Genomic DNA, 25,111 nt, shown 5'->3' on the forward strand with positions numbered 1-25,111 from the left:
TGTAATTTCCCGTATTTTTTGCCATTACATTTCCAGCTCTGTAATTCAGAAGGGAAGGTACAGCTGTGATGTTCCCCAGGCAGACTGGTAGAAGGAGTTTGAATGGAGCCAGAGAGCAATTTGTGAAGAATCGTTGCCCAGCTCCCTGGCTGCGAGGAGCTGCTTTCTGATAGTCCCTGTCACCTTTCCTTATTTGCAGCTCCTTCCCACCAGAGTGTTCCCACAGACTTGGGAGACAGCAGCCTCTCCATGTTGTTCCTAATGTCCCTCCCCTCCTCCCTCCCACCCCCAGCCACACACACATTTGTTACCCTAGGCAAGAGAACAAAAGGAAGTCTCTCGTTTCATAAATCAGGAGTGGAGCACTTATTATTTGTAATGAACCCAATATCGATGTCATTGATTAACACTGCTTCAGCTATTCCTCACGTGTCACTGGCTCACCAGGGAAACAGATTCTAACTGTGCCTCATCCATGCAGGCCAGGATTTCAGAGGAGAACCCAAGGTAGGAAGAAGAGGAATCCTCTTATACAGACAGTGTATGGCAGGGGTTTTGAAGAGGCACTAGGTGATCCCAGAAAAAGAAATGAAAGTTGAATAGGAAATTCTAGGGCTGTTTTATCAAGGTGCTCCCCTTGGCCCTTTGTACAGGATGTGGTTTTTAAGGAAAGGATAAAGATGGTTTACATTTGCACTCCTGGTGCATTAAAACCTATCCGAGAAAACAACCTTCACTCTAGCAACGGTGCTTATTTTTAAGTAAAGCCCAAAGAAATGCTTGATTTTTTTTTTTATAATCTATCCGCAAGTGCCCACGATCTAAAAGGAACACATAAACAATTCAGTATTAGCTGAGTTCATGTGAAACAGCTCACAGTTTATGTTGGATAGGGCATAGGAAGAAAGGGATGAGCGTCCTGAAATGTCCATGGTCAAATTTATTCCTGAATCTTTATCATCTTCATTCCACCAGGCAGGGGGGCAGTTGCTGCTTCCTTCCCTTCTTCTGTATTTTGTAAACTTTAGGTTGTAGAGCAGCTTTGGCTTCACAGCCAAATTAAGTGGGAGATGCAGAGACTGCCCATCTGACCTCTGCCCCCATGGGCAGAGCCCTCCCCCATGACCCACCCCCCACCTTAAATAGGTGCATTTCTTCATCAGTGAAGCCACTTGGACACCTCATTGCCACCCACAGTCCACACGGACATTAGGGCTCCTTCCGGGGGTTGTATAATCAGTGTGTTTGGACAAATGTCTGCCCGTTCATTGTATCACACAGAAATGGAGAAATGGGGCAGCTTTGACATGTCCTATCCAGAATTTGGTTTCAGAGCTGGGTAAATGTGCGAGTTGGCGCGCTTGCTGCGTTTCCTTGTGTTCCATCTGCACGTGTGTCTTCTCTAACCAGGCTACCGCTCAGATGGAAGAACGCCTGAAAGAGATCATCACCAGCTACTCTCCTGACAATGTCCTTCCCCTCGCAGACGGCGTGCTGAGCTTCACTCACCACCAGATTATTGAGCTGGCCCGGGACTGCTTGGATAAATCCCACCAGGGCCTCATCACCTCCCGATACTTCCTGGAATTGCAGCACAAGTTAGATAAGTTGCTACAGGAGGTGAGAACCATGCACTGTATAAATTTTTCTAATTTGTTTGCAGTTCTCCTGGAAAAAAAAATTATTTTTATGGGACCATTTGCTTATATGTTGCAGCTGAGAGATTGAGTTCCCATTCCAGGGAAGCAAAGGAGAAGGGGAACACCCAGCTGATTGCTACTTACTATAAATTGGTTCTGGTCATTATGTAGAGTAATAGAAAGTTAATGTAATAACCTTTACAGGAACCTTGGGACCCAGCAATCCACGAGTCTGGGATAAGTGGATTGTGAAGGATTTTGAAGCAGTGATTTCTTTTCCCCTTCACCTTAAAGTTATAAATTGCCTGAGCGTGGGTGTGTTATTTGATGGTGCTATCTGGTTCTAATATCTGGAAAAGCTAAATGGGAAATTGCTAGCTTCTTCCAGGCTATGTGTCCTATTAATTAACCTGCGATGGTGTTGGGTAGTAAATGGCAACTTATATTTTCAGTAGTGTCAGTTCTTCTTCTAACAAAATATCCAATTTCCAAAAATGACAGATAGGCACAGGACCTGACTCTGCCTCAACGTGCATGCCTGGCTCCTGGTAGCACTGGGGACAGGAGGGGAGTGTGGGTGGCAGCATGGAACTCAGTTTATAGCTTTGCAGCCTACATGTGAAACCTAGTGAGCCTGTGTCTTTGGACGTATTATATCTGTGAGTCTCATAGGGCATGAATTGTACCCAAGGAAACAAAATCATAGGTGGTTTTCTCTAAGTTTAAATGTATAAATTGCGCAGAACTGAACGAAAGTACGAGTATCCCAATTTTCAAGAAATCCACCTGTCCTACCACATCTTTGGCAAAGTGAGGAAGAGCCGTCTCCTGCAGGGTTAGCAGCCTCTGCTTCTCTCTCCTTTTCCTGACTTCCGGAAAGGGCTTCCCCTACTCCGTCCCCATTGCTCATGTTCCACCCTTGAGCAGCCCACTAAAGCTGGGCCTCTCAGACTTCCTGGAGCGGGGCCGGGGTGGGGTGGAGGACGGTGGATGTGTTGTTTTGTGGGTTTTGTTGTTGCCGGCTTCCAGATTGGCAGGGGCTGCTCCTCCCATAAACTAAAGTGCAAATGAATTTACAGGCAGATGATCATATAGCTGGGGGTTCTGGCAGTGTGTACGTGCTGTCAGGGTGGCTCGCCATTACTGTCACTTGTTACCGCGTCACACACCAACAACTGTTCATGGGCTGACTCCAGCCTGGGGACCACACTTTGAGTAGCATTACGCTCCAGTACAAAGGCTGTGTGCACAGGAATACTTACTATGTTCACCTAGGTTGGGGTATGTGACACACAGAAAGATCACAGTATTTGTCCAGTGCAGGGATCTGGCCTTCTGTCACTAAGCTTCCCAATGTCCTTACAACCGTCATATCTGCTGGGTGTTTTGCTGGAGTAGGCCTGTTTTACTGGCACAGTATTGCATCCAGCAGTGGTAAAATTCTCTTTTTCTCTATCCCCGTTCCCTGTTAACATATTCTCCCATTCTTTTTGCCTCTCTGACCTTGTCTTTGCCTCTCCCAAGAGTTTCCTCTTGCTGCTTATGCTTTCCACAAGTGAGCTTCCCCGACCTCCTGCTTCTTCTGCTGCTCCTGCCCCCTCCCCTGGTGGTCTTCTAGTCAATCCCCATGGACTCCCCCATCTGTTTCTCAGACCAGCACCTGCTGCCGATTTCATATTCAGGTGTCTGTCCACTTCCCAAGTGTCTTTCCACCTGCACAGCCCACCGAAGCAGCAGACCCAGCCTGTCCCAGGCTGGACTGTCCAGCCTCTCTTGGACCACACCTGCGTCCCCTGAATTCTTTGCCACCATCATTGGCACCACCGTCTCCCCAGTCACCTGCTGGAACTTAGACGTGCTTGGCTGTCTTGTGCCCTTCATCAGCCAACCACTCACTAGACTCACACAGGTCCCCTCTTAACGATTTCTCCAACTGTCCATAACCACTCCCTCGCTTGGACCCTCATCCTCTTTTGCCCAACCGCTTCAGTGCGAACCCTGAACAACCATACTTCCATGCAGCTGTCAGAATACCTACCACTCTTCAGTGCTGCGTTGTATCTGCAGGTGAGAAGCATAGCATGGCCCACAGCACTGCCCTTCCCTCTCAGTGCATCTTAGCCACGGAATGTGGTGACGAGCTCTTGGGGGTCTCCCTTTACCAGTAGACAGCGGGCTGTTTGAGGAACAGGGCTCATCTCTAACACCCTGGTGCCTCTCTCAGTGCATGGTGGTCATCAGGTCTTCCTTAACTTCGGAGGGGTTGAGGGAGGAAGAAAGTACTATATGAGCATGCCAAAATATTTAGTATGTTATGATTTGGTTTTTTTTTTATTTATTTTTTATATTTTTTTTTGACAGGCAGAGTGGACAGTGAGAGAGAGTCAGAGAGAAAGGTCTTCCTTTTGCCGTTGGTTCACCCTCCAATGGCCGCCGCAGTAGGCGCGCTGCGGCCGGCACACCGCGCTGATCCGATGGCAGGAGCCAGGTGCTTCTCCTGGTCTCCCATGGGGTGCAGGGCCCAAGCACTTGGGCCATCCTCCACTGCACTCCCTGGCCACAGCAGAGAGCTGGCCTGGAAGAGGGGCAACCGGGACAGGATCGGTGCCCCGACCGGGACTAGAACCCGGTGTGCCGGCGCCGCAAGGCGGAGGATTAGCCTAGTGAGCCACGGCGCCGGGCCAGTATGTTATGATTTGTGATCAAGTCACCTAATTCTGCTGCTCCTGCTAATCAAATCAGCACCTGAAAAATGCTGGGAACACTCTGTTACTAACTATGGGAATATCTTGAAAATTATGTTTGTGAAATAGTAAATACTCTTGTGAGCAGACCGGAGAGCTGCTCTCTAGTCAGCCTCTGAGATACTCCTTCCTGGACCCCACAGTTCTGTCTCAGGACGTGACCATAATCACGGTTTTCATTCTTTCAGAAGCCCTACCTGAAAGGGTACAGTGGATTGCTAAAGCTATAGATACTAAAATCCTTCACTGAATTTCCTTTCTCTGTGATAGACTGGCCGGACTGTTTTGTGGCAATTAAAAAAAGAGAGAGAAAATAGAATTTCAGAGATCATGTGAATGAGCAATGTAATGGATGAAAATGTGTTTACTTTTTAGAGAATTTCTACCTCCAGAATCACATTTTAAGTGTTCTTCCAGGTCTTGAAGCTAATCTGTCACAGGGATCTTGCCCCTTCTAGGCAGAGTCCAATTTTAGGAACTTGCATTGGTGGCCCCATGATGTGTTGGTTGCTTCCCAGATGGGGCATTCTGTGCCCAGCAGGCCTGTAGTCCAGCCATTTTCCCCACTATCCGTCTTTCACGTAACCCAGGCAGAGCCCTCCTGCGATTTCAGCGCCTTGGTTTAACTGATGCCTTTTTCAAGTCCTGAGGCCTAGGTTAATTCCAGATGAATGCTTTTAGGTCTTTACCCATTTTTCCAGTTAGGTGTGTTTAGCCAAAGCAAATGCAACACATGGGAAGTGCTAACATCCTCTCAAGTCTGGGTGCTTGCGCTCTTCTACAGCGGCCAACGCTTAAAACACAGAGACCGAGTTCCACTGATGTCCCACCGTGGAGCTTGCCCCTGGCAACCAGGAAAGAATTTCTCTTCCTTGGCTAATGGGGTCTTTTTATTTGGTGTTGTTTTAGCAAAGCCCCTTCTCTTTCCCTTAATGGGAGTAGATAAAATGTTATTTGAGTTAATAACTTGCATCTTTTGGCCTTGGTCATGGCTGATCATTCTTAGTAGGAAGAAATTAAAATGAATTATTTCTATGATGTTTGAAGTGGAGCCCAAAGTGGACTATTTCTAAGTTTTTTCCAAAATCAGGTTCTCATTTTCCCCTAAATCAATTCCCAAAATGTGTTCAGTTTGTTTAGATTTTGCTTATATTCTTTAACCTATAAAGCAATAATTATTATATTAGAAAAAACCTTCAGTATTCAACCCAAATTATTAGCCAAGATATTGGGTGGTTGTCTTGCATCTTTAAAGTTTTCTGTTTAGTTTGGTTAAAGAGAAGACATATTTCTTGGCATTCATTGTATCTTCCAAAGGCTGCTTTTTGTTGCATAAGAAAAATTGTAAAGAAAATTTAAAGGCAGTTTTCAAAATTTATAGCATGTATATTATGTATGTATTCTAGCCTCATTACTTGTTACTGGGATCTTCAATTATAAGTACTAGTTTGGTTTTCTTTGAACATATTTTATTCTACAGTTACTTACCAGGAGTCATTTCCCTGTTTTTTTTTTTTTTTTTTTTAATTTTAAATGTTAACTGTTTTGCTTTTGCCCATATATGGTTTCTATAACTATGTTTTGGAGAATTACCTTTGATTTGATGACTTAAATTCAATAGACCTATTGCTTCTAAGTTTAGTCATTCGTTTGCAAAGTTGTTCGGCCCAGTTCTTTTATTGTAAATGGTTTTTAGATTCTTAAAAGGAATTAACTCATACTAACTTAAAAATTAAGAACGCCTAAAATTGAGTTACAGTAAAACTTCTAAAGCTGCTATGCCTGCCTTGATATATATCTACTTCATTTCTTCCAGAAACTGTCATTGAAATTTTGAATGAGTTTTTAAAAAGCTAAGCTTTTCTTTCAGAAGATTTATTGGATTTAGGCAACATGAGAATTTTTAAAAGATTCCTAAATGAGTTTAATTTTGCTGAGTTGAGTGTCTTGGTCTTATTTATTCAGTGTGTCAAATCGAATTCTTATGTAGATACCCAAGTGTAAACATTAAGCAGCTAACATGTAAAATAAGCATTACACACTTTTCCACGTGGTAAAATAACTAATTTATAGGCTAATCGTGTTGTCTATGTAAATATGTTTGATGAACCTGGACATGCTCTGAGTGGCTCCAGCAGCCCTGTACTATGTCAGCTGTGTCACCTATCCGAGATGTTACATGTAGAAAGTCAAGGCTCTGGATCAGCTGCCGGCTCCACTTACACCAAGTACTTAATGTGTCGTAAACTTTTAATGTCTCCTGCACTCGCGGTTCACCACAAGAGCCCTTATGCTTGATTTTTTAATACAGATAATAAATCAAAATTTTGCAATTGAACTTTAGTTAACAGGCTATTTTGTAGACATAGATGTCTGTTTATTTGCAGATAATGCCTGGTTACCCGTGTTCTAAGAATGCCTTCTAAATCAGTTAACTTTTGAATATTGGCAGTGACCAATTAGCATGCTTTGCTGAGTTTCTTTCCCACTTAGTGGAGGGACTCTGTATCATCACTCTGTTCATTGCTTTTCCACAGGCTCACGATCGCTCAGAGAGTGGAGAGTTGGCCTTTATTAAACAGCTCGTCCGGAAGATCCTGATTGTCATTGCCCGCCCTGCTCGGTTACTGGAGTGCCTGGTATGTGCCTTTCAGTGTGACTCCATTATTTCCTGCTCACTGAGAGAGAGCAGTAGCCTTCAGAAAGCTCCAGTTTCATTTGCCTTCAAACCCCAGAGCTAAATGGGAAGAGTCAGGAGGAACTGCAGCGTGTGAATGCGTGTGATGACATCCGTATGTGACTTGTCTGCTCCGATTTTAAGGAGGAATTCTCAGACTTGTGCTGTATTAAGTGATAGTCCTATCGTATTCCGGTCAGACTTGAAAGATGATATGAAATAATGTGCCTGACTCCATCTCAGCATAATTACTTTATGTCACAGCTAATTTAAAACGCTTGCTGTGCTTTTTTTTTTTTTTTTTTGAGTTACTAAGATGCAGAAAGAGGGAAGTCAGAGATGAGCTCAGTAGTGACCTGTGGTTGTCATTATTTGTTTCCAAAAAGGTGGAGTGTTAGCAATCAGTGCTAGCTAGCAACCCACTTGGGAGATTATAGCAGGCCCTCCTTCAAACCTGAAGGAGTGTGAATTTTATATCTTAGTTCATTTTATCAAATATATATATATGGGCCAGGGACCATTTTCCTGTTTTAAAATGTTTGTTTTTTGAAATTTTCATTGGCTTTTCAGTCACATCTTTGAATAAATATGAAGCTTTAGACATAAGAATTGTTTTAAAGGGCTATACTGTGGCATTGAAACTCACTTTTAGGGAGCAGGTGTTTAGCCTACTTAAGATGCCCACATCCCACATGGGAGTCCTGTGGTTCAATTCCCAGCTCTAGCTCCTGACTCAGTTTCCAGCCAATATCGACCTTAGGAGTCAGCAGTGGTGGTCAGGCCATTGGGCTCCTGCCACCCACATGGTTGACCTTGATTGAGTTCCTAGCCCTGGCCCTAGCCTAGCCCTGGCCTTTGCTAGCATTTGAGGAGAAAACCAGTGGATGAGCGCTTTCTGTCTCTCTGTCTGGGAGTGTATGTATGTGTGTGTCTGACTTTCAAATAAAGAAACTCTTCAAAAGTTTTAAAGAACCTCACCTTGAAGTTCTCCTAGCCATGAAAGTAATTATAATACAGAATACAATACAACTATTCATAATCACAAACACATATACTTGTGTGATTTTAGTGCTTCATTTTTTCCTTTATTATCATTAGCTTTTTTAAAAAATTTATTTATTTATTTGAAAGTCAGAGTTACACAGAGAGAGGAGAGGCGGGGGGCAGGGAGGGAGGGAGTGGTCTTCCTTCCGCTGGTTCACTTCCCAGCTGGCTGCAACGGCTGGAGCTATGCGGATCCAAAGCCAGGAGCCAGGAGATTCTTCCGGGTCTCCCACATGGGTGCAGGGACCCAAGGACTTGGGCCATCTTCTACTGCTTTCCCAGGCCACAGAAGAGAGCTGGATTGGAAGAGGAGCAGCTGGGGCTCAAACTGGTGCCCCTATGGGATGCCAGCACTGCAGGCGGTGGCCTTACCTGCTAACCACAGTGTCAGCCCCTCTCATTAGCTTTTGTAGTGCTTTATAGTAATGGAGTATTCCTAACCCTATGGACCATGGATCAGCACAGAGTGAGGCACAGCACAGAGAAAATATTGAGGAGAAAGCTGCATGGGTTTGGGTTTTTCCAATGGCCATGGCCTTTCAAATCCCAGAATCAAGCATGTTTTGGCATCTGGCATTTCTGGCAGGACAACAGGGAAACTGTGGACGCCGCTGGGAATGAGAACTGGTGACTGGCCAATGCAGGTAGAAGGGAGGCTTGGTGCTGCTTCTCGTGGGGGCTTTTGAATTGTGCACCACATGCTTCTACTTCCTACAATTGTTTCAGTTGGGGTAAAATACCATTTTGCATTAAAACTTGTTTTTTCTGGACAGCAGCAGGTATACTATGAGCAGATCCTGGCATAAAACAGGAAGTGGGTTTTTTCGTATTCAGAAGAGAAAAAGTAAAACAGATCCTTTCAAAAATAGAAGCAAGTAAAGTTGGTACTAGCTTAGGGAACGTGGTTGTCTTCAGTGTTGTCTACAGGTCAGATGAAACTAGAGTTAGAGTGTTAGGGGATATCCCCCCAGGCTGACCAGCTTCTGCCTGAAGTTCCCAGGCTTCCCCTGTTGGTCACTGCACATTTACGTAAATTTCGTATTTTTTACACCAAAATAAATGTATATTTTAATTTCAGTTCCCACAAACTTCTTGAAATACCCCTGTGCACACTAAAAGCAAAAGACAGCCCAGGAAAATAGAGCACACACGTAAGAGGTGTACTTGTGGTGCAATGGGTTAAGCTCCTGCTTGAGACGCCAGCACCCATATCTGAGTGCCAGTTCAAGTTCTGGCTGCTCCACTTCCAACCTGGCTCCCTGCTAATGTGCCTGGAAAGGCAGCAGAAGGTGGTGTAAGTCCTTGGGTCCCTGCCACCATGCTGGAGAACTGAAAGGAGTTCCAGTCTCCTGACCTCCACCTGGTCCACCCCTGGCTGTTGAAGGCATTTGGAGAACGAACCAGCTGATGGATGATTCTCTCTCTCTCTGTCTCTCTCCCTTTCTCTCTCCCCACCCTGACTCTACCTTTCAAATAAATTAATATATAAATAAATCTGAAAAAAAAAAAAACAAGAAAGTACATGGAAAAGATATATTACCAAAGTTTTAGAGAAGACAAAGGTAATTGGATGTAAATATCCTATTTTTCTTTCTTAATCTTTGTGTTATGTAAATAATTAATAACAATTTGAGAGTTAACTAATAAAAATGGTATTGAAGTTTTTCTTTCTAATAAATTTAGACATCTCTGTGTGTCCTGCAAACTTGCATAAATATATTCTAAGCTATTCCTTTTATTTATTTATTTACTTGAGAGATAATGTTATAGACGCAGAAAGGTAGAGACAGAGAGAGGTCTTCCATCTGTCGGTTCACTCCCCAAATGGCCACAATGGCAGGAGCTGGGCTGATCTGAAGCCAGCAGCCTGGAGCTTCTAACAAGTCTCCCACGCAGGTGCAGGGGCCCAAGGACTTGGGCCATCTTCTACTGCTTTCCCAGACCACAGCAGAGAACTGGATCAGAAGAGCAGCGGCCTGGATACGAACCAGTGCCCGTATGGGATGCTGGTGCTGCAGGCAGAGGCTTAGCCCACTACACCATGGCGCTGGCCCTACTTATTTATTTTTAAATTTTATTTAAATTGTGCAGATTTTACCTATTTTATGTGTACAGGTTTAGGAACCTGTTCCTTTTAAGAGTGGTTGTATGGAGAAAAACACTGAATCCTCTAGATAAACTCAGATTTTAAAATGTTGCTGAAAAGGGGTGATTCGGACGCAGATGTGAGAGAGGCATTTGACTCCGTGGTGGAGACGCTGTTGAGGCACTCACACCCCACGATGGAGTGCCTGGTGCCAGCTCCAGCACCACTTCCAAATCCAGCTCCCTGCTGACACGCACCCTGGGACACAGTCAGTGATGACTCAAGATGTGGGTCACTGCCACCCACATCGGAGACCCAGATTGAGTCCTAGGCTCCTGGTTGTGCCCTAACCTCTGTGCCTCTGCTGTTGTGGGCATTTGGGCAGGACCCAGTGGATGGAAGATATCCACCTGGCTGTTTTTCTCTCTCTGCATTTCAAATGAAATGAAGGGGCACTTTTCTTTTTTGTATGCACATGGCAGTTTCAGTGAGATGGAGGTTTTAAGTGGAGCATAATATTTCTGAAGTTGTGTTACAAGGAAATCAGAGCTAATCATTGAGTTATCAAGTACACAAATGTATCAACTGGCTTACAATATACATAAGGTTCAAGTATGAAGTGCACATTGTATAGTTTCTAAAGCTTTTGCCTCCTTTCTGCAGAGAACCTACAGCCATGTATATCCAGCAGTTTTCTTGTGAATAGGATTTATAGAATAGAAGCCCAGACATTGTTGGCTCAAATATCCATCTGTGTTTGTCTTCTGCTAGGAATTTGATCCTGAAGAATTTTATTATTTATTGGAAGCAGCAGAAGGCCATGCAAAGGAAGGCCAGGGGATTAAAACTGACATTCCCAGGTACATCATCAGCCAACTGGGGCTCAATAAGGACCCTCTAGAAGGTGAGTGCCGTGCTTGGACTGATGTGTCACTTGCTCAGGCCCTTAGTGCCACAGGAGAACTCGGTGGTAGGTGGTGGTTTTCCTTGTGCATCTATTTCTGGAGCAATTGTGACTTGCAGGAGACGGCCAGGAGTGGAGTCCTGGAAGAGCAAGTGAACATAGGCCGTGTGGTGTTACCTGGAGTCCGGGGCCAGGGCTTGAAATCCTAGATACCCGTCAACCTGAGAATGCCAGGCGGTCCCAGGAGGATTCTGACGTCAGTCTTGGAGCACTTATGCCCTTGCAAGGCTGTTGGACTCTTCCTGAGAGTACTTTTAAGTTTGCAAATGTTGTTAAAGAATTCCGGTTCATTTAAAAGTAACATTTAAATTCCATGTGGGAGTAAGATAGCTGATGGCAGACTACACTGAGGGCAGTACTGTTAGATATTTTTCTTACTTATCTTGAGAAAGCATGAAAAATAGTAACAGACAGTGCAAAAAAAGAAATGCTTGGTGAAGCTTATGAAAGGATTTATGGCTGATTCATATGAAGGGGGAAAAAAAGGATATAATCCTATTAAGTACAGAGAAGAGGAAACATCCTGCTAGTGATTTTCAAAAATCTAATATTGGTAAGCCATTCGCCCCGCCCCCACCACCAACCTTTCCTGTTCATTATTGTTTGGGATTGTTATTTATAACACTTAGGGTTATGGACTGCCTAAAAGGACTCATGAACAATTGTTGACTCCATTCAAAATTGTCTTCCTGGTTCATTAAATTGAATTTGCAAACAGTGTTTATCCTGCACCACTGTTCCTACTGGAGGTAAATGAGGTTTCCGGGACTGTAGTCCCCCACCCCTACCCCCAGGAAGCCAAGGGAACCTGCCGCGCTCTGCCCTGCTCTCTCCGGCTTTGTTTGCTCTCACGGCCATCCTATCTTTGCTTCCAGTGAAATGATGCATGCATTACTGGGAGATAATGCCAGATAAATTTATACTGTACTGAAAGCAATACCACAACAGATTCATCACTTATCACAGACTGGTGGCTGCTTTTCTGAAAAGTTCCCTGGGGAGAGCTTTCTCCCCCTGGCTTTTAAATTACCATCTTTACCTTTGTGAATCAGGAGTCTTCAGAAATGGTTTAAATCAATGAAATAAAAAGGGCAGATGTTTAATGGTATTTAGATGAGTTTTAAAAATCTCTTCAGGCATTACAAAATGATGCCTTAGCTTCCTGCTTCAAAAGCTGACTCTTGGTTCCATCCCATTACTACCCACTGCTTACAAATAATATGTGCTTCCCAGATAATAGTTATTTAGCAGAAATTCTATTTAAAACACAACCATCTTTTAATTTTTTTTTTTTACGAAAATAATTGCAGTGGGGGAGGCTGTCAGAGTATATTAGAGTGACTGTTCACGCTGCTGTGGCGAAGATGGTGTCACCCATTGCGGTGTAGACCAAGGCAGGCCCTCACTGTTTCCTTACGCGGCAGGAAGTGTCACTGTGGCCTCAGCATTGAGGCCCATTTGTGTACCTTTATAGAGGCTTTAAAACGTTCATAGTGGGCTCTGACAAGTTTGGAGTTTAGTAACAGAAATTTATCACCAGGACTTATGTTTTTAACTCTTGACACTGCCTTTTCTTGACTTAGGATCGCTTTTGACATCTATTGTTTAACACTTGAGATGTGACTCCTCCGTGTAATTTACTAAATGATGACAAACTCCAATGGGCATTTGCTCCCTTTTCTAGTCAACGTCTACACTCACACACGTAAAGCCTGGCCATTGAAGGTCAGAAGTGGGAGTTCTGCAGCCCGGCTGCCTAGGACTGCACCCTGGAGCCTGCACTGCTGGCCCGGTGACCTTGACCACACCGGCTTATGAGCCTCTTTCTGCCCCAGTTCCTTCTGAACAAGTGGGTTGGAGAATAGTACCTACTCATAGGCTTGATTTGAGGATTGTACGAGTTCAACTCTGTATTAGCTTAACCTAATAATTTCTTAGTAAATGTTAGCTGCTCTTGGTATTTTACTTACACAGTATAAAGCTGTAGTTTTGAAATGCATGAAATTTGTATACCTTAAATAAAAGGTTTCTAGGGAAAAACAAACAAAAAAGTAAAAATGTTGAAAAGTTTATTTATTTAAAATGCAGAATTACAAAGAAAGAGAGGGAGAGACAGAAAGAGATGTCTTCCATCTACAGGTTCACTCCCAGGAGCTTCTTCTAGGTCTCCTACAGGGGTGCAGGGAGCTGGGTTGGAAGTGGAGCAGCCTAGACTCGAACCAGTGCCCGTATGGGATGCCAGCACTGCAGGCGGCAGCTTAACCTGCTATACCAAAATGCCAGCCCCAAACCTATCCCCTCACACTGAACATGCGTACATTTTAATTTACCTCCAGCCCCATTAAATGTATTGTGCTGGTCACACTGGATGTTGGCATCATTTGAATGATACAAAGAAACTACATAGTTTGTGCTAAGCTCATTTTTATTCTAGAATTCTCCTTAAAGGTTACACTGGGAAAGTGAATGCCTATTTCCAGTTATTTCAGAATGTAAGGCTTGTAAATTTTAAATAAAGGTAAAATGAGTACCCCAGTAGCTGTTTTGCTTCCTGTTTTTTATACAGTATCGTTGCCCAAAGAGGATGATTATAAGAGCATACTTATATGAAGTAAGAGCCTCAGAAAATCTTAGATGCCTATAAAGTGTTTTATTATACGTGATGAATTTTGAAAAATGATAAAATGCAAGTAATAGAAGAAAATACAGATTCTCCCTGATCCTTCCACTTGGAGATAAACCCTTGCCAAAGTTCTGGAGAAGATTCTTTCATGTTCTTTTTTATTAAGCATTTTTTTTTTAAAGTATAAGATGAAAATGAAAAGTAAGCATTAGGTTTTCTCACTTATTTATCTAAATGTAGGCTGCATTCCACTGTGAGATGCCTTTCTCTCTCTCTCTTTTTAAAGATTTATTAATTTTTTTGAAAGGCAGAGTTACAGAGAGGCAGAGGCAGAGGCAGAGAGACAGAGAGAGGGCTTCCATCTACTGGTTAACTCCCCAGATGGCTGCAGTGGCCAGAGCTTTGCTCTGATTCAAAGCCAGGAACCTGGAGCTTCTTCTGGGTTTCTGATGCGGGAGCAGAGGCCTAAGGTTTTGGGCCACCTTCCACTGCTTTCCCAGGCCACAGCAGAGAGCTGGATCAGAAATGGAACAGCCGGGACTCAAATTGGTGCCCATATGGGATGCTGCACGGCAGGCAGCAGCTGTACCTGCTACGCCACAGCACTGGCCTGGCCTTTGTCTCTTTTAACTAGGCCTTCAGGGTAGTACTTATACTGGTGTCAAAGATATCACGTCCAGCCCAGAACTGACGACTTTACATGATGTAATTAATAATCATAAACAAAACAACCAATGTTTAAAGAGCTTGCAGTTTTTGTTAGTCAACATGCTAGGAGCTGTACACACATTGTTATGTGTAATACTCATAGGAAATTTCCAAGAGAGAAGGAATATTGTCCCCATCTCACAGGGTAAGAGGTTGGAGTTGAAGCTGAAAGGTCACCAGCTAGTAAGTGAGTACAGGGGTGGCTACCCAGATATTTTCATCTCCAACGCCTCTTCACCACCACTGTCACTTCCTCTCTGACAAACTGTAGATTCTTAGTGTGCCTGGTGTGCCGTCTGTCAGTGGAGGCAGAGCAGTAAACTAAGGGTGTTCACCGCAGCTGAGAATCATTTCCCCGCTGTATCGGGTGCACCTTTGCTGCACGTCCAAGCCCAGGATGGTTTGCCTCTCTTAGATGTCTGATTAGAAATAGAGTTGTTGGGGCCGTCACCTTGGCGTGGTAGGTTAATCCTCTGCCTGCAGCGCTGGCATCCCATATGGGTTCAGGTTTTAGTCCCGACTGCCCCTCTTCCAATCCAGCTCTCTGCTGTGGCCTGGGAAGGCAGTAGAGGATGGCCCAAGTGGGAAACCAGAAAGAAGCTTCTGGCTTCGGATCGGCGCCGCTCCGGCTGTTGTGGCCATATGGGGAGTGAACCAATGGAAGGAAGACCTCTCTCTCTGTCTCTCCCTCTCACTGTCTGTAACTCTACCTCTCAAATAAATAAATTTTTTAAAAAATTTTAAAAAAAGAAATAGAGTTGTTGGCCCACCCAACCTTTGGCAAGCAGCTGCAGCTGTATCAGGTCGTGAACCCTGTGGGCTGGAGTAGAGGCCCATCTCTGAATTCCTTGTCTCAGTGTTCTTAAGGAATGGGTTCCCAGGGAAGGGTGCGTAAGGAACCTTCTCAAGAGTCCCCTGCCGGCTCTTGCCACTTGGGATTTAAGATCTTCCCAAGGGCATGCACTTTTTAGATTTTTCTCTTTTTTATAATGGAGAAATTATTTTTCTTTTGTTTTAGCTCAGTACTGTTGTCTAGTTGCACTGCTTTTCTTAAACTGTACTTGCTGTTTTTTCAACATAGAAATGGCTCAGCTGGGGAACTATGACAGTGGGACAGCAGAAACACCAGAAACAGATGAATCTGTGAGTGTAAGTATCTTCTGGATGAAATACGGTGTTGACTTGGCACTTTATCAGCATCTGGAGATTTTGGCTGGGTTAAATGCTTTATTAGTTCAACAAATATTGATTGAGCTTCTATGTATAAGTCACTGTGCCAGGCACTGGAGGTTTTAACCTTTCCCATGCAAAAGAAATAGAAATTAACACAAAGGAATCACATTCGTACACACACACATACACACACACACGATAAACATTGAGTGAGACTGATAAAGACTGTGCGCTACCAGATCATAGCACAAGCATTACCTTAGTTTGGTTGGTTCCAAAAGATGTGGCAAGAATGTGGCACCTGAGCTGAAATGTGAGAAATTATTAGGCTAGAAAAGGCCAGATTGCCTGGACACGTAGGTCCCTGTTGCTCATGTTTGTCAACCGTTGCTTTGTTTCTCTAGTGAAGGACAATGGGAAGTGACTGAGCTCTGAATGAAGTGTGTGTGTGTGTGTGTGTGTGGAGCGGGGCTAGTAAACAGGAAGATGACCCAATCAGAGTTACACCTTGACAGAGAGAAAGCAGATGGGGCCAGGGGAGCAGGCAGGGTGCCCAGCAAGCCAGCTGAGAGGTGCTGCAGAGGCACAGGGGAGAGATCCTGGCTGCTGGAGCCATTCTGCTGATCTGACCCTGCAGTTAGATTGCCTGGATTCGGAAACTGACCCCGCCTCTTAGTAGCTGTAGGCAATTATTCTGTGCCTCAGTTTCCCCACCTGTGAAATAGATTGATAAGATGACTAGGTGGTAGATGTTTAGGATAATATCATATAGTACATAATAGATGATAGCTGTTTTGTTAATTGTATTACCAAAACTCTTATAATTTTGTATGTATTGAGATTCCGTTTCCTTGGAAACCCCCAAGAAGAGCCATCAAATGGGCAATGGTGTGTGTGTGTTCTGGTGCCCTCTGGCACTCGGAAGGGGAGTTTCTGGGGAGATCTGGGTGACTTGGCATCATCTCTGACATGAATGAGATCCCTCAGGTAGGGGAGTGTTAATGAGGCAGGGGGATCCTTGCAGAGCCTTGTGGCCCAAAGCTATGAATGCGCAGTCAGTGGGAGGAAGTGGCCCCAGTTTGAAGCTGTTTTCTGTAGGTGAGCCCTAGCTCCAAGTCTAGGCCAAGGGGAGGCAGAAGAGACACTTGGGTTGAGGGGGTCAGGTGGCCTCGAGTTCAGGGGTTGGATCTGCTCTCTGTGTAGACACTAACTCACCCGGGAAAGCCGAGATGCAGAAGGTGCCAAAGGAAAAGAGTGGGATGGCAGTCGGGGACGACAGCTGGCACTGACTCAGAGACGGGCAGCTTCTTCCACAGCAGAGAGAGGAGACTTCTGAGCTCTGCAGAGAGGAGCCCAAAGGCTGTAAGGCTGTCATAGTGCTGGGTTCCGTGGGCGTGAGAAAACTGTTTGCAGAAATAAGCTCTTTGTTTATTCCTGTTCTTTGAGCATCACTTCTTAAAGAACTCTTCTTTTTGAAAATTGCTATCTACACCATGGTAAGATTTCCGATTTGTGAGGAAGGCAGAACCTCCGTGTGTGTTGCCTCGTGCCTTTTCCAAACAGGAAAGAAATAGCCCAGCTCTGGCCTGGGGCAGAGGGCCCGCCTCATCCCCCAGCCCCACAAAGAGCCACTCCAGTCTATACATCGTCAGTTGATGGGCATCAGAAGGAAGATTTGGCATTGGGATCAAATTTCAATATGCTAACAGACAAGGATGATGATAATCAGAATAGCTTTTGAAGAAAAATTAAAATTGGGATTTTTTTTAAAAAAGTTGGGTGTTCTTACTTCCTGGAAATGAGTGTCCACTGAGCAGTGGGGGTAGGGAGGACAGCTTAACCAGCACTGCTGTGAAAGATTCATGCTGCCAGGCCCCTGGAGCTAGCACCCTGGGCTTCCCATACCAAGCAGCGTAGCACACCGGTTGTCTGTGTTACCGTGAAAATAATAGCCTCAAAGTCTGAAAATTTTTTTTTAACTTTCATGTTTTGTTTTCAAGAGCTCTAATGCGTCCCTGAAACTTCGAAGGAAACCTCGAGAAAGTGATTTCGAAACAATTAAGTTGATTAGCAATGGGGCCTATGGGTGAGTAATTGAAGAAAAGCTCTCTATTGTACATTAACACACCCGAGCGATGCATTTGTTCTTAACACTTATGCCTAATGGATGTTGTGTCAGGAGCTGACTTTTCAGGTCTCTGCTCCCACTTTATGCATGCAGCCAAAATAATTTCTTATTTGAGACTCCTCAGAAAACATACCAAGTGATGGCCAAGTTATTTTAGGGAGTTGGAGAGGAAGACTTTGTGAGTATAAAGTAAAAGAAAAGTTTGATGCGTTCCTGTTTCTGCCTCCTTCATTCTGTCCCTTTGGGAAGTATAAATTACATGCATATTTAATAGATAGCATTGTTTCATGAGGATTAGCTTGTATTTCCTGTCTGACTAGTATTCAACCTTGGTAGAAAAAGACTTAAATAAGGCTGGCTGAAAATGCAGAGCAACCCACTCTTTTGTCTTTTTGTATGATGTCAGAATTTTCAAAGTGGAACTCTATGCTATGACGTCATCATGGTGTGGCTGCCTTTTGACCCATTTTTATAGGCACACAATTTCCTTCTGGTGGCATAGAATAAATATGACAAGAACTTCCGGAGTTACTCATACATAGTTTGGAAGGATAATTAATGTACAAACTGTGACCTGATCCATTCCAGACAGCCCCAGAGTTCTAGTTGAATTAAGGATTAATCCTAATTCCATCTGTATATGCAGAGCAATAAACAATCCCATTGACATTTATTGCCATTTATCACACCTGTGAGCAGATGAGATAAAAGCCACATTTGTTGTGCCACAGGGTTGTTTCTCAGTATTTTTTTTTTACCTTGAATATTTTCCACACCATTAACTTAGTGAAGAACTTAAATATCTGTGAGTCCTTTCTATGCCTCACTAGTTTGTCTTCAGGACCCTGTCAAACAGCGTATTTCCTTCTGTGGCTTCTAATGCTTTGTGACATCATATTTTTTGCAGTATTTTATTTCCTGAAAGGGCCTCATTGAAACTTTTTGAGATCAGGGAGATTGTTCCAGCGTGCAGTTGTATGTGGGTCTGTCTTGTTTAGTCACTACTAGTTGTTTTTTTTACTTGATTGTCATTTTGGAGATGATCTGAGATTTTTCTCCCTTCACTGGGGAGAAGGCTGGTTTTGGATTTAATGAACGTATGGGTTAAAGCATTGCTACGTTTTATTGGCAGTAACATTCTGGAATAAGATGGCACATGAAGCACCACTTTTATAAAACTTGGGCTTGTAGTCTTACCAGTATTTGGAGTTCTAATTGGTTGAGTAAACTCATTTGTAGCGCAATTAAACCACGGCAGAGTAGATGAGGTATATCACACTTTGGGGAATGGTAGGGAATATACAAGAAGTTAAACAAGCTGTGAATCAGTAAACACCCAGGATGCAGGCCAAGTCAGTAATGGGCTTGCAGCTGCCTATGGGAGCCTTGCCGATCAGCCAAAACTCTTTATTATTTTTTTTTCTTTTGCTCTTCTCCGATTTAATCTCTCATTACATTTCTAATAGATTTCCTCTATGTTTTAATTATTTTTCATTTGAAATTTGAATGGCGCCACCCCTGTTGTTTTACCCAGTCAAAATGCTCTTACGAACTGGCTGAACAAACAGACTCCTCGGTGGGTAGATGAACTACGCTCTTCAGTGGCTTCCAGAGGTAGCTCTGTGCTAGGGTGGCTCACACACCAGTCCCGAAGCTGCTCCACAGTCAGTGGGGCTGGGAACCAACCCTGGCAGAGGGGCAGGGTGTCTGCCTGTCTTGCTAAACACACACACCAGGGTTTTCTCAAATTCTGAACTGGTGACAGTTCATGCTGTAACACCAGTTTGATAGACATCTGATTTCTCTCTGGGTTTAACACTTTTTTGACCACTACCGGGAAGTTAAGGATCCTTTTACAGCCAGTGAGCACTTTGTAGCAGACTGATGCCTGTGTGCCGGGTCCCGTACTGGTTTCTTTCGGTCCATCCTCTTCGTGGAGGAGCCCTGTGCAGTTCTTGACCTCATTCCCACTTGCAGGACAGGAAGGAGAGGTTCAGAGCAATGGTCACAGAGCACTCTTGATTGTAATCAGAGCTCCTCTTCCCTGTGTCCATTCCTTACGGCTTCTGGCCATCTTACCTGGGGGTGGAAGTCCTACTTCGTCCACCCAGCTCTTTCACCTGGATTTTCAGTTTCAGCTTTAGCAAAGTGAATGTGCAAAATTAACTTTAAAATTTTTTAAGTGGTGGCTGGCGTTGTGGTACAACTGGTTAGACCCCTGCTTACCGTGCTGGTAACTTGTATCAGAGCAATGGTTTGAGTCCTGGCCATTTCGCTTCTCATCCAGCTCCCTGATAATTCACCTGGGACAGCAGCAGAAGGCAGCTCAAGCGCTTGTCCCCTGCAGCCACAGAGGGGTGGGGGAAGGGGCCCTGCTGGACTTCCTGGCTCCTAGCTTCAGCCTGGCCCCAGACTTGGCTATTGCAGCCATTTAGGAAGTGAATGGAAGACCTCTCTTTCTCTCTTTCTGTCACTCTGCCTTTCAAATAAATCTTTAAAAATATTTTTAAGGAAAAAAAAAATTGGAAAGACACAAGATTTCTCCCTGACCTTTCTATCTAAGCTTGACCTCTCAAGGGCCCAGGGACTTTTCCTGAAGAGCCCCACCAGCGGAAGTGGGCGTGGCCCGCACGCTCTCCCTGTAGCCTGCCCTCTCACTCCAGAGCAGATTCCCTAGCCCGGAGTCCTGTGTGAGGCTCCCAGGCTCATGCATAATTCCACACACGTCAGGCGTTCACAGTCCTGTTCGGCCTGATTCCTTCTGCCCTAGATCCTGCAATCCATTTCTGCCTGCCCTGCACTCCTCGTTCTGCGCGGTTGGAAGCAGCCTGGCTCAGTGACGACAGAGCCCCTGGTTGCCTCCCTCCGTCACTCCCTCTGGTTTCCTTGTGTCACAAGCAGGTCACTGAGGGACAGAAACAGAAGTGGCCTTTCCAGAGAAGGCAGGAAACAGGGAGATGGGGGGCCGGGTGAGCTTGTGTGGTTTTATAACATTAGGAGGTTTACAGTCCGCTTACCGGAGGTGGATGTCTGCCCATGTCTGTCTGTCTGTCCCTGTCCTCCTCCTCTTCCTCGATCTCTTGCTCTCTGCTAACTTAATGTGGAACATACACTTATCGGAGAGGAGGAAAAGTGTATGTGAGACACATAAACAAATTTCAGCCTGAACAGCAATATTCCTAAAGCAGTGCAGGTGTGTAAAAAGGCAGAGAGCACAGGACAAACCAAACAACACCCAGTATAGCAAACAAGAATTAGGACCTCAGGTCGACTTCTGCAACTTGTCCTGAGGCAGCAACCTCTCCAGGCACCTCGAGGATTAACTTCAATTGGTTTAGGTCAGTTTCCCGAAGGAGTAACTGATTATTTTAAGTACATCATAGCAAAGGAAAGAAGAAGGTCAAACCAAATTTTGTCGACTGAAAATCTGAGCATACAGATTACAGCCATTTTTCACCCAGTGCCACAGACAGGCTCTGTCACGTGCCCGTCCGATGTGGGCCTGAGGCATCTTTCGCCTTTATGCCTCCATGAAATTCTGCACACTCCTGTTCTTCCTTCTGCACCTCCTGTGTTCACAAACATCTTAGTGGAAATCGGCAACTTTGTCCTGGCCGACATAGGAAATTTGTAATATGTCTCAAGGGCCTCTGCACTGAACTTGCAAAGTCTTGACTACTGAGGAAGAGATGGAAAATAAGTTGTATTCCCATTGACCCTCAAGAATAGCCAAGCCGGGAGCAGGTGGGTAGTCTGGTGGCTGAAGTACCTGTGTTCCACATTGGAGTGCCTAGATTTGATTCCTGGCTCTGGCGCCCTACCTCAGCCTCCTGCCAATGCAGGCCTTGGAAGGCAGCGATGGGTCACGTATTTGGGTCCCTGCCACCCATGAGAGAAACATGGGTTGAGTTCCTGGCTTCACCCCAGGCATTTTAGAAGTAGACCAGCAGATAGGAGCTTGCTTTCTTTCTCTCTCTCTCTTCCTCTCAAATAAATAACAATTTGTAAAAGGAATAGACAAGTGATAATGGAAATTTAGTGATACTTTTTTCCTTTCAATGTTTTAAATTCTGAATCTCATTAAAAATTAGATTCTCTCAGAAATCTTTCTTAATGACATATTTGTTTACCAATGCTTGTTTTATATTTAAGGGAGGGCCAAGTTATTTTCTGTGCTTCTTTGTATCTATCTTGACATCCTGTTGTTATCATCTGATCAAGAATAGCTCAAAATTATCCTAAGAACAGCTCAAATTATCCGTGGATTCCCCATTTTATCCAATTGGTAATTAGATAAACAAAAAGATAGTAAATGTCTTTAATCTGTGACAGAAAGAATTAGTGGTTTGTTGGTTAGCTGACTAAAATGTTGTTCAAAGTAGGAAATCATTTTTTTTTTTTTTTTATTTTTCACAGGCAGAGTGGACAGTGAGAGAGAGAGACAGAGAAAGGTCTTCCTTTTGCCGTTGGTTCACCCTCCAATGGCCGCCGCGGCTGGTGCGCTGCGGCCGGCGCACCGCACTGATCCGATGGCAGGACCCAGGTGCTTCTCCTGGTCTCCCATGGGGTGCAGGACCCAAGGACTTGGGCCATCCTCCACTGCACTCCCTGGCCACAGCAGAGAGCTGGCCTGGAAGAGGGGCAACCGGGACAGGATCGGTGCCCCGACCGGGACTAGAACCCGGTGTGCCGGCGCCGCAAGGCAGAGGATTAGCCTACTGAGCCGTGGCGCCAGCCTGGAAATCATTTTTTAAAAAAATATTTATCTATTTGACAGGCAGAGTTACAGACAGACAGAGGAAGAGATGAAGACAGACAGAAAGGTCTTCCACTCCCCAAATGGCCGCAATGGCCAGAGCTGGGCTGATTTGAAGCCAAGAGCCAGGAGCTTCTTCTGGGGCTCCCATGTGGGTACAGGGACCCAAGCACTTGGGCCACCTTCCACTGCTTTCCCAGGCCATTAGCAGAGAGCTGGATTGGAAGAGGAGCAGCCAGGACTCTATCCGGCACCCGTATGGGATGCTGGCACCACAGGCGGAAGCTTAACCAACTCTGTGCTGACCCCAAAGTAGGAAATCATTTAAAAAAACCACACACACACTTTAAACATTTCAATCTAACATAAACATATGAATACTTACAGCTCTTTTAATAAGGATAGCCAGTAGAAATCAAACTCACACTGTTTCTGTTTTCCAATTTTAGCTTCTTTACAAGTAAAGCAAGTACCTGAAGCAACCTGAATGTAGCAATTTCAGTTTCTATTCTTTTTCAACTTTGAGAAACCTTACCTGCACTAAGTCAGTAGTAATTTTATTTCCTAACTCACATTGAAGACTTTCTAAAACATTCATTCAGTCTTCTTACAAACAGTTGTGCTTTTTCTTTTCCATACTCCTATTTCATCAGCTTAAACTTTGTTTAAAGTAATTACCCTTGGCCTCAAGTCTAGCCAGGAAACAGGTATGAGAATAAACTCAAACTGCAGGAGTCCCGTGTTTGGGCATCCACCCGAGACCAAGTGCAAAGGGAGAGATGCCCACCTGGCTGGCTCCCCGAGGGGAGCACCAGGTTGTCCTGTGAGCTGGTTATATGGGGCGTGGTTGAGATTGCTTTTGAATTAAAATGAAGGAAGATCTAGAAAATCAAAGAAATGAGGAAGAGGGGGAAGGAACAAAGCAAAAATAATGTTTAGATACAGGTAAAAATGTAAATGTGTGATTTTGAGAGTGAAGGAAAAAGATTAATACAGCAAAAAAGATGAAGGTGAAGGTTGGTAGACTGGGCTCGAAAGAAAGCAGAATTCCTCACAGAACACTAAGGGGCAGTGTTGATGCTGATTAAGCTGGGAGGAATATACTTGTGATTCATGTTTGTTGGATCACGCTCCTGTGTTGGCTCAGCAGGAGCATAGGGTGTCCTGGGCCCCCTGGTAGTCATTGTTTCGGGACAATGAAATTCTAACTAGAGGAAAACACATCTCAATTCCCAGAACTCCTTATTGTAGAAGGAAGGCCCCTGGATACTTCCTGCCACTGGTGGCTTTCCGTGTCAGTTATTTCTTATTTGATCATTGCCTAAATAGGAAGTTCAAACCTGTTGTCTCAGGATGAGGACAAGTGAGAGTGACTTAAAAGGAGCTCATCCAAGTCAGGGCCGCTCATCATTTCCAGGTGGGGCTTTAAATGGCCTCTCCTAAGGACCGCCTTACCCTGCCTCATCCCAAGCCTCAAGGCGGTCAGGGATCTCCATCCAATCAGCACTGGCTCTGGCAAGTACTTGGCAGAGGCCGTAGACACGGATCGCGTGCAGCCTCATCTGGTCATTTACGGGAAGGTCGCCCGGCACTGTAACTGGATGTCAACCACAGCATCGCCAGCCTCCTTTGAGGGTGGGGAAAGCATTTCCTGTTGAAGTGGGTGCAGGGGTCGCACAGGGCAGAGTTCCTAGTGAGCAAATGTGCAACTCTGTTGCACAACAGCCTCATAGGACCTGTCACACACTTCTCATTTATCTGGAAATCTCGGGGAGAGTAAGTTACTCCCAACTGGAAACCAGAAACTCCAGGACGCTGCGGTCATTGCGCCGATCTCAAGGGTATCATTCAGATAGTTACTGCTCTAGTCAGTGAGGACAAAGTGCCTAACATGTTGGAGAGGATTTAGCTCATGCTAGGTACGTGATCTTGTTAATTCTGTCCTGTTTTGACATCTATCGCATTTTGTGGTGTTTGTGGAAAAACCAAAAACCTCAGCTAGCTATGGGAAAAGGCTCCTCCTGGCCACGGTCCATTTCCTTCTGTTGGCAGTGAAGAGGAATGGATGCCTTGTGTATGACCTGGGACCTTTTTGGAAAGAATTTTTTTAAAGTTTAAGCAAAAGATAACGGCCTGCGGTGCACTCACTGGTGGTGGGAACTGAATTCCAGCTGCCACGTGACCTTAAAAGCAGTTGGTGATCACGTGATTTCCTACATCCCAAACACTTCCTTACCCCCTGTCTCCTGTGAACACCAATCCCTGTGCTCCTTTGCAGGGCAGTTTACTTTGTTCGGCATAAGGAATCCCGGCAGAGGTTTGCCATGAAGAAGATTAATAAACAGAACCTCATCCTTCGAAACCAGATCCAGCAGGCCTTTGTGGAACGAGACATCCTGACGTTTGCAGAAAACCCCTTTGTGGTCAGCATGTATTGCTCCTTTGAGACCCGGCGCCACTTGTGCATGGTCATGGAATACGTGGAAGGTAAATCCACGGCTGGCACTGGGAACGCCACACTCATTTGTGTTGTGGAAGCTTCTTGTGGTTGTGCCACGTTATCGCCGT

At 44.7% G+C, this 25,111-nt stretch overlaps 1 protein-coding gene across 8 annotated transcripts in view; it reads left to right on the forward strand.

Annotated features, from left to right (window-relative positions):
* Positions 1-25,111, forward strand: part of MAST4 (microtubule associated serine/threonine kinase family member 4) — a 634,279-nt gene that overhangs the window by 570,235 nt on the left and 38,933 nt on the right. For all 8 annotated transcript variants that reach the window (XM_062212152.1, XM_062212154.1, XM_062212153.1 and 5 more), the window contains 6 exons: positions 1,411-1,620; positions 6,922-7,023; positions 10,963-11,095; positions 15,568-15,635; positions 17,660-17,745; positions 24,822-25,030. In XM_062212152.1, coding sequence (XP_062068136.1) covers positions 1,411-1,620; positions 6,922-7,023; positions 10,963-11,095; positions 15,568-15,635; positions 17,660-17,745; positions 24,822-25,030 — 808 coding nt within the window. The remainder of the gene's footprint in view (positions 1-1,410; positions 1,621-6,921; positions 7,024-10,962; positions 11,096-15,567; positions 15,636-17,659; positions 17,746-24,821; positions 25,031-25,111) is intronic.

Source organism: Lepus europaeus, chromosome 15 (assembly GCF_033115175.1).
Source record: "Lepus europaeus isolate LE1 chromosome 15, mLepTim1.pri, whole genome shotgun sequence".
NCBI lineage: Eukaryota > Metazoa > Chordata > Mammalia > Lagomorpha > Leporidae > Lepus > Lepus europaeus.